The sequence below is a fragment of the Arachis duranensis genome, chromosome 10 (genome assembly GCF_000817695.3).
Source record: "Arachis duranensis cultivar V14167 chromosome 10, aradu.V14167.gnm2.J7QH, whole genome shotgun sequence".
NCBI lineage: Eukaryota > Viridiplantae > Streptophyta > Magnoliopsida > Fabales > Fabaceae > Arachis > Arachis duranensis.
The window spans coordinates 99,451,153-99,461,358 of NC_029781.3; the positions used below are offsets into that span (position 1 = coordinate 99,451,153).

Sequence of the window (10,206 nt, forward strand, 5' to 3'; positions counted from 1 at the left end):
CACATCAATGAAGATACTCCTTGCAGCGCACGTTAAAAGATACAAAGTAGAGCGATGTTTCTCCTTTGATTAGTATAGGTAGGGGCAGCAATGGATGGGGTTGGGTAGGGTTTGGATCCAATTCTAATTCTACCATTTTTATATAAACTCAACTCTATCCTATCCGTGAGTTGAGAATTTTTCAATCCTAACCCTACTCGCTCTTAATCTACGGGTATCCGATCATACCCGCGGGTTATAAAAAAGATACAATTTTATTATATATCTTGATGATAATTTAAAATATAATTGATTTTTATGTAAAAAAATATTGAATTATCAATTAATGGTTTTCTTTTAGTGGCTAAGGATATTTTACATTTAGTGAGAGAAATTTGATTCAACATCCATTTAAAATATATTTTTATATAAATATATAACATATACATATATATAGAGTGTGGGTTGATCGGGTAGGGTTAAGACTCAACCCGCACCCTATTTGACCTGCACGAAAACCCTACTCGCACCCAACCCTATCTGCTGCAGATCGAGGTTGACAATACTACCCGATCGGATGGATCGAATTGGATACCATAAGTAGAGTACATATTGTCACCCCTAAGTATAGGTCTATAGGAAATCAAAACAAAGTACACTTCTCCAAACTTTTTTGTGACATGGTGGGAAAGAAGCCAAGAAAAAACAAACAAAAACTAAAAAGATCATCGCCCACGTAAGACATAACCCGGTTCGTGTCCAAGGTTTTAAATAGTTTTATAGATGAGTCCCGCTAAGGAGACAATGAACTATTTGTACAATTGGCTATTGAGTTATAAAATGAACATTTTCCATACTATTTAGATTAACCATCCGAGTACTAGGGATAATAAACATCTTCCCAAAAGCTTAAATTAAATTTTAAATCCAGCGCTCTAATACCATGTCATGATATCACTCATCCCAAAAACTTCAGCTGATGGAAAAAGGTAACACTAATGCTTATATCTCTAATACTCTCTAAACATCTATTGTACACATTGTACAAATATTCTATTGGCTCCTCATACTTTCTCTAAAATATCTTAAAAAAAAGTAACCTCAAATCTTAAGAACCTGATTTTTTTTTATTCTAAAACCTATAAGTTTATAATAAAAATTTTTAAAAAGATATTCATCTATTTTTGCAATTGATGAACAAATATAGACAGGTTTCCATCTAATATAAATTAAAGTCGAGATGTGTAAATATATCATTTATAAGAGTTAAGAAACATTTTAGTCCAGCATTTTTTACATAGCTAATAAAGTTTAGTCTTAAAGAACTCGAACATTATTTATTTATTTATTGTTCAAAAGAATTCAAACTTTATTTTGTTACACATAAGGAGAATTTTTTTGGTAAAAAATAAAATAAAGATTTTAGCTATTTTTCAAGAAAAAACTCTGTTTTTTATATATTATCTTAATTTTATTTTTATGTTGAGAGTGCTTTTCAGCGCAGGACTTTTCCTCGTTTGTATTCTTACTTTTCTTTCAAAATGCATGTAGTTTGTTAATACAGTAACAAGCTAAAGGAATAGTATTGTATTTTCCCTTTGAAGTTTCCAAGTTTCCACATTGTGTTAATTTATTTTATTCCAAGTTCCAATAATGGTGTGACATAGCTAGATACGTCATACACCCTTGCTGAGCACTTAAGGACCAAGAACCAATTAGAACCGTGACACACAAGGAGTGACCAAATATAAATAGATCCGAAGAAGATTAGAGAAACTTCAAATCATAGGACAAGATGGGTGTTGTTCCAACTGTGCTAGTTTTACCATGCCCTGCTCAAGGACATGTAAACCCACTGATGATCTTGTCTCAAAAATTGGTTGAAAGGGGTTGCAATATCATCTTTGTCACCCCTGAATTCATCCACAACAAAGTGGTTAGTTCCATGGGGAATCAAGGCGGCGGCGATAACGGACGATCGCCGATAAAGTTGGTGTCAATCCCGGATGGGTTAGGACCTGATGCAGACAGAAATAATATCATCTTACTATTTGATTCTATATTGAAGAACATGCCTGCTACGCTTGAGAGGCTAATTGAAGATCTTAGATTGAAAGATGGTGTGAGAGTAAGCTGCATAGTTGCTGATTTTCTTATGGCATGGGCGTTGGAAATTGCAAGAAAGATCGGAATCAGAGGAGTTCTGTTTTATCCATCAGCAGCAGCTATGTTAGCCTTGCAGTGCAGCATACCAAAGCTTATTGAGGATGGAATCATAGACTCTGATGGTAACAATATCACATTTCAAATTCTAACATTTTTAATTTTCCATTTCAAATTCCAAAAATACCAACACTATAATCCAAATTATTCACCTAAATCTTAATATTAGAATAATCATTCGCACACCTAGTAAATTAAATATCCGATATATCTATTATTCACATTGTTTAATATTTTCATTATCTACCTATACTTTTTTTTATATATTTTGCTTTTAATATTAAAAGAAGTATTTTTTCAAAAGTAAGATAACATAACCAACTTGTGTTGGTGGATTGGTTAGTTCATATTTATCCACCAAAGCTAGAAAAATGGTGCAATTTTTTTTTTCTGTGCAATTTTTTTTTCTTTGCGAAAGAAATAGTAACAAAAAATTCAAACAATTTTTGTCGTCATTAGTTTTCAAGCTATTTCCAAAATATTATCCTGTTTTGAAACTGCAGGGTTGCCAACCACACAAAAAAGGTTTCAGTTATCACCAAGCATTCCTCCCATGGACACAGAAATCATATGGTGGGCCAAAATATCTGACTCTATGACTGAGAAGATGGTATTCAACATTACTCTTCAATCCATGCAAACTCTAGAATCCACAGAGTGGCGCCTCTGTAACTCCACACCCGATCTTGAACCTGGAGCATTATCATTCGTACCAAAGCTATTACCAATTGGTCCATTATTAAGAACCTATGACCATGATCAAGGTGTAAGTGAAAGATCATTGGGACAATTCTGGGAAGAAGATTTTTCTTGTTTGAATTGGCTTGATCAACAACCTCATGGTTCTGTTATATATGTTGCATTCGGAAGTACCACTCTTTTTGATGAAAAACAATTCAAAGAACTCGCTCTTGGACTTGAACTTACTAATAGACCCTTTCTTTGGGTGGTGCGAAAAGATTCAGATTGTAACAATAAAGTGTGTTTTCCTAACGAATTCAAGGGGAATCAAGGTAAGATAATTGAATGGGCTCCTCAAGAAAAGGTGCTATCCCACCCTGCCATTGCTTGCTTTATAAGTCACTGCGGTTGGAATTCGACTTTGGAGGGTGTGTCTAATGGAGTGCCTTTTTTGTGTTGGCCATATTATGCTGACCAATTCTTTGACAAAATATATATTTGTGATGAGTGGAAGGTTGGATTGGGATTTGATTTGGATGAAAATGGGATGATCTCACGTGAAGAGATAAAAGTCAAAGTTGATAAATTACTTAGTGATGAGAACATAAGATTTAAGGCTCGTGAGCTAAAGCAGAAGCTAATGAAGGACGCTGATGTTGGAGGAAGGTCTTCAGAGAACTTAAACAAGTTCATCAACTGGTTGAAGGAATAAGGATTTGCTTTTTCTGAACATGTTTTAATTTTAAATTTTAGTCGTTTGTTATTGCATGTTTTAGCTCTGATGATTGTTCCTAATGTCAAAATGAATAAAAAGAAATAAAAAAGGAAAGTGATTTATTGTTTATGAATTTTAAGACAATGATTAAGTTGTTTTAGATATGTTTCTTCTTTTTTTTTATTAGAATTTCTTCTCTTTTTTTTTTCTCTTTTTCCTCCATCATCAGTTATCTTGTTGTTGAAGATAATGAATAATTCAGGTTCAGATTTCAATTGAACCAGAATGAAATTGATTATTATTTTGAATCCAATCAAATGACTGAAGTGTGGTTCAATTCAGAAGAAAAAAAATATAGCATTAGAGGAAATATTTTTATGTATTTACCACAAATTTGGGTGTAACACGAAAATATTTGAGTGTATTTTTATTCTGATAAGTTCTGCATTATTCAAAACTCTTCTTCTTTCTCCTTCTCATCTTCTGCTGTTTTTTTCTTATTCATCTTTTCTTTTTTGTTTTACATTATCAAATTTTCTCTTGTTTTACTCTCTTAACAAGAATAAAAACAAAAAAATCAAACAAAGAAGAAGAAGAAACACATAATACTGCAAAATTACTTAAAAAATGATGAACTTACATTCATTTAACTAAAAAAAGAAAAAAATAAAGAAAAAAAAGAAGAAAAAAATGTAGCATTAGAGAAAACATTTTTCTATATTTGTAATTGTTAGAATTTGGTTGAATTAGTCCCACATTGCTTAGGATAGCAAATGGAGTGGGTGGCCTAGGCTATAAATATGAGGCTAAATTCTCAATTTGTTTTTGCACCAGTCAGAAATACTTTAAGCTTGTATCTGATTTTTCTTTTCCTCTGTACTCTTTGATTAGAGAGTGTTGTGAGGTGTAGTTAGATATTTGCTTTGAGAGAGTGTGGGTGTACTGGGGTGCCGGTGAGAGAAAGAAGTCTATGTGTTGTAACAATTTTCACATAGTGATATTCTCTGGTTGTCATTTGACAACGGCCGTGGTTTTTTCTCCGGTAATTGGAGTTTCCATGTTAAATTCTTGTGTTGTGATTGTGTCTATTTTATTTCTCTGTCAAAGGTGTTTTTTCAAGGGGGAATGGTGTCTTATTCCCAACAAGTGGTATCAGAGCCGATGGTTTAATCGGTCTGGTTGAAGGAGTATTCAAGGTGAAGCATTGAAAGTCTTCTCGGCAAAGGTGGTCCGGGCGGCGTGTCCCGCGGTGTTTTGCGGCGGTGTGATGGACGAATACTCGTGGTGGTGGTGGAGCTAGAGGGGAGTTCATGCTTGATGTGGAGGCTCACACTTGAGGGGGAGATTGTTAGTGTTGCAAGTGTGAGGAGTGTTGAAGTTAGTCCCATATCTAAGAAAGCATGGAAGAGTGAGGAGTTTATAAGATGAGAGACCCATTAACTTGATACCTTAAGGTTTTGAGTTGGATGTGGTGTCTTCTCATCTTATGTTCTCTCACTTGATTCCTCCCCGAAGTCTCCCCGGTTGTCGAGAGCTCTCCACGGTTGGCCCAACAAAGTGGTATCAGAGCTTCGGTTCGGTGGGATTTATTCTTAGTATGCTCTGTGGTTGCAGCCTAGTCTGACCTTCCACATCAGAAAAGAATTTTGTCCTGTAACTTGAGGTTGATCTTTGGTTGCTGTTGTTGTTGCTGGAAGGCAGTGTGACACTGTGAGAGTGCAGTTTGGAAAGGTTCTGGCTAAGGAAAGACCTGGTATTTAAGTGTGTCCATTGTGACCCACCTCTCTTTCCTGGGGACCCTTCCTAGTGTATGGTCTACAGTTGAGTTATACTATTCCAGTATACGGGTGCAACAATGTCAGGATATTCAAGTGCTCTGAAGTTTGAAATAGAGAAATTTGATGGAAGAATCAATTTTGGCTTGTGGCAAATACAAGTCAAGGATGTGTTGATACAATCAGGTTTGCACAAGGCGTTGAAGGAGAAGATCTCTGGTATGAAAGATGATGTTCTCTAAAAGACCAGAAGAGACAATGGCAGCAAAGAATTGTCGGTGTTGACAATGGAAGTTGAAGATGTGTGACTATTTCAATCAAGGTGGAGATTGTTAGGATTTGGTTGAATTAGTCCCACATTGCTTAGGATAGCAAATGGAGTGGGTGGCCTAGGCTATAAATATGAGGCTAAGTTCTCCATTTGTTTTTGCACCAGTTAGAAACACTTTAAGCTTGTATCTGATTTTTCTTTTCCTCTATACTCTTTGATTAGAGAGTGTTGTGAGGTGTAGTTAGATATTTGCTTTGAGAGAGTGTGGGTGTACTGGGGTGCCGTAGAGAGAAAGAAGTCTATGTGTTGTAACAATTTTCACATAGTGATATTCTCTGGTTGTCATATGACAACGGCCGTGGTTTTTTCTCCGGTAATTGGAGTTTCCACGTTAAATTCTTGTGTTGTGATTGTGCCTATTTTATTTCTCTGTCAAATGTATTTTCTCAAGGGGGAATGGTGTCTTATTCCCAACAAGTGGTATCAGAGCCGATGGTTTAATCGGTCTGGTTGAAGGAGTATTCAAGGTGAGCATTGAAAGTCTTCTCGGCAAAGGTGGTCCGGGCGGCGTGTCCCGCGGTGTTTTGCGGCGGTGTGATGGACGAATACTCGTGGTGGTGGAGGAGATAGAGGGGAGTTGATGCTTGATGTGGAGGCTCACACTTGAGGGGGAGATTGTTAGTGTTGCAAGTGTGAGGAGTGTTGAAGTTAGTCCCACATCTAAGAAAGCATGGAAGAGTGAAGAGTTTATAAGATGAGAGACCCACTAACTTGATACCTTAAGGTTTTGAGTTGGATGTGGTGTCTTCTTATCTTATGTTCTCTCACTTGATTCCTCCCCGAAGTCTCCCCAGTTGTCGAGAGCTCTCCACGGTTGGCCCAACAGTATAAATTTGAGTGTAATACAAAAATATTTAAATATAATACGAAGATATTTAAGTATATATTGGCATCAGATCCTAAATTAAAAACGGTTAACTTTATACCTAAAATTATAAACCTTAATCTATAAAGTTGCCTTGTGTTGATTATTTAAAAATTGGTTCCTATACTTTTTGTTTGGATATATATTGGCTAAAAAATTGTTGACCACTTTGTGCGCAATATATTTGCACATATTTTAACAATTAATAATTATACATAATACTTTAATAAAATAATCATTTGTAGTCACCATAAAAAATGTTTGTTTTGTCTGTTTATTTTATAATATATAATAATAATAATAATAAGTTAATAACAACAACAATAAGTTTGTTATTTTAAAATAGTTAACAATACTTCACTCAAATTCTTTAACTTAGTTCTAAAAGTATAAATTTAAAGTAAACTATTACAATTTTTTTTTTGGGTTTTTTATTTGTCACTTTTTTTAAATGCCTAACTATTAAAAAAGCTAAAATTCTAAAATAACTCAAGGAAAATATTACTAAACAACTAACCCTCAATTAATAAAGAGAAAATAATAAAATAATTTTAGATATTTTTATAGATTAATTATATACATAATAATTTAATAAGAAACCTTATACAAAAGGAAAATGACAATGACACATATTATAAAATAAAATAAACTTAACTGTTAACTGACAGAGAACGAATTGAATAATTCAAGATTTAATATTCTTCTTTAATAGTAATGATTTTGGTTTGGCTTATCTTTGGCAAATTGCACCCCCTTTTCTCTATCTCTCTCTTTTTTCACAGGCGAATGAATATCGACTTCATATTGCTATATCAGTGCGGAAAAGAATCAATTATTATTGCCAGTTTGCAACTTAATATCTATGAATACCATCATATTATTGGAGCTCTATATATAAAGCCAAACAGCTAGTATGTAGAAGACTTCACACAAATCTGAAAATGATTTTCATGATTGTTTATCACGATCAAGCATAGTTATCAAAATCGAACCGGTAATCGAACCGATCAAGCTACTGAGTTATTGAGTTATTGGTTCAATGGGTGGATTACTGATCGAACCAGTTAATTCGGTCACTAGTCAAGCTATTAGGTCACTGGATCATTGCTCCCGTACAGTTGTTTTCATGTGAAGTTGATATTTAAGAATCGTTAGATGATTTGACAAGGTTGACTAAATTATTATTTAACAATTTTCAATTATCAACTTCATATGAAGACAAATGTATGTGAGTTTTTACCTATTATTATATACTATAAATATTTGTTGAAAAAATAATATTAATAGATATCGTATAATCATAAAAAAATAAATAAATTATGATTAATAAAATTTATTTATTTATCTTTTTAATTTATATTAAATATAAAAAGTATAGTTAAATAAAATATAAATTATTTAAAAATGAGTGACATTAAAATGAAAATAAATTGAATATAAGTAAACTAAAACATCCTATATGTATTATAATTTGTACATATAATGACAAGAAGCATTGCAGCCTGGTGGTCATGCTAGTGTCCTTACTATCTTTAGGTAAGGGGTTTGAACCCCAGCCATCACATTTTGGATAAGCATGACACTTGGCAGCGAATGAGCATATGGAGCACGGCAGCGAATGAGCATATGGAGCACGGTGGAGTTGCGCCGTAGGTTCTCCTTCAATTGGGACCGAGCGGTTCGGTCGAACCGATGCTCACTGGGTTTGACCGGTTTTTGCCGGTTTAGTACGGATTTGATCGGTTCTCTACCTTAAGCGGTTAGAAGTTTGGACCGAACCGGTGTTAGGTCCGGTTCATAGGTAAGGGGTTCATCTCTACTTTTTTTTCTTGGTCTTTATCAAATCATAAGCAACAACAATAATAAAACAATATAATAAACATAAAAAAATAAAAATAGAAGCAAAAGCATCACTGTCTCTCTCCAAAGAACAACAACAAAAGAAAAAGAAGTAGAAACAAACAGAAACATCAACAACAATAATGAATAATAGAATCAGAATCAAAAGCAAAACCATAGAAGCAGATAAAATCAATAACAATAATAAAATCAGAATCAGAAATAATGTAATTAACAAAATCAACAAATAAACAAATTCAACAAATCCAGCAGGAAGTGACGTGAAGCAAAGTGAATACCTATCATCAGAAATAAAGCGCAACAAGACACAGAAAAGAATAGTGAAGGGACAGGTAGAACGCCGGCGACGCGACGCAAGCAGAGGAAGGCTGCTACCGCGGCGGCGCTGGCATGACCCCAAGCGGCAATGATAGTGACGCAAATCCAAGCCAGTGGTGACGCTAGCGAACTGCAGTTGTACTGGTGCGACAACGGAGAGGAACAACAGCAGTGGTGGACGCCGGTGATTTCGGTGGTGATGCGACGACGGAGAGGAGCATAGCGGCAAGTGATTCCCCCTTCCCTTTCTCCCTTCTTTCCTGCCCCCACCCTCCGCGTGATTCCCCCCTTCTCCTTTTCCCTTTGTTTTCTTTCGTTTTCTTTTTTTTTTCATTTTAAAATTTGTTTAGTTAGAAGTAATTTGGTAATAAAAATTAAAATTTTGGTAAAAAGAACAATTTTAAAATTAAGTTAAAACTTTAAAATTATTTTTTAGCCAAAAAAAGGCCAAAGACGAAATAAATTTTGAGTTCTTACCTTAGAACTAAAATCGTACTTAACTCTTAAAAAATCAGCTCAAAATAATTTAAAATTACTTTATTTTAATTTTTAATTATTGTTAAAATAATTGAATAATATTAAATATAATAAATATATAATTAAAATATTATATACATAAAATTATAAATATTAAATAAAATAATTTTAAATTATTGTCATTTTAATATTATGGTAATTTTAGTTTAATGATAGATGACAAAGAAAGAAAAGAAGAATAAGAACAGCATTAGTCTAACCTCAAAAATATCAAATAAATTAAAGCACGTTTCGTAGAGTAGTGGATGGCTGAAATACATCATCCAATTCAGCCTTCCCAGCCACCGTTGCTTGACAAGTCAGTTTTTGTCAATTTCTAACTGGAAGATATCTTTTTTCACATCGTTGAAATGTTTAATTTAATTGTTTTAATTAGAAATTTTTATTATATTGTTATAATTAAGAGATATTTTATTATTGAGTAGTGTTCATAGAGTCCAAAAATACTTTGAATCTTTACTAACTAATAACTATGATGATGACAAGGAGAAGAACCATCATAAGAAGACAATGTCAAAGAGAAGAATAAGTAAAAATAGAGACAGCAATTATATTTACATATAATCAACTACTATAGTCATCCTTACAGTAATACAAATATTTTCATATTCATAATAATCATAATCAAATTTTATAAGCAATATAATAATAAAAATAAATCCACATTTATAATCAAACATAATCAAATTTTATAAATAATATAATTAAATTAAATTTATAATTAGAATATAAATAAAAGGGCAAAAATATAACAATTATTTTTTTATATTCATAAAACGTTGGTTATTCTAATATAAAAAAAAAATTGATTACACTACTGATGTTAACAACTTAATTATTTTTGTCATAAAATAACTTCTCTTACAAATTTAAACTAATAAAAAATATATATAAATAATTATATTTCTAAGAATAATTTTAA

The 10,206-nt window shown here is 33.1% G+C and overlaps 1 protein-coding gene across 1 annotated transcript; it reads left to right on the forward strand.

Annotated features, from left to right (window-relative positions):
- Nucleotides 1-1,688: 1,688 nt before the first annotated feature.
- Nucleotides 1,689-3,727, forward strand: LOC107471289 (UDP-glycosyltransferase 83A1-like). Its single transcript, XM_016090736.3, has 2 exons — nucleotides 1,689-2,267; nucleotides 2,706-3,727. Exons 1-2 carry the CDS (start codon nucleotides 1,775-1,777, stop codon nucleotides 3,593-3,595), a joined length of 1,383 nt encoding a protein of 460 aa, XP_015946222.1. The 5' UTR covers nucleotides 1,689-1,774; the 3' UTR covers nucleotides 3,596-3,727.
- Nucleotides 3,728-10,206: the final 6,479 nt, after the last annotated feature.

Coding starts and splice junctions, on each gene's coding strand:
- LOC107471289 (XM_016090736.3), top strand. CDS start 1,775: ATGGGTGTTGTTCCAACTGTGCTAGTTTTACCATGCCCTGCTCAAGGA. Junction 2,268..2,705: donor TGGAATCATAGACTCTGATG/GTAACAATATCA, acceptor TTGAAACTGCAG/GGTTGCCAACCACACAAAAA.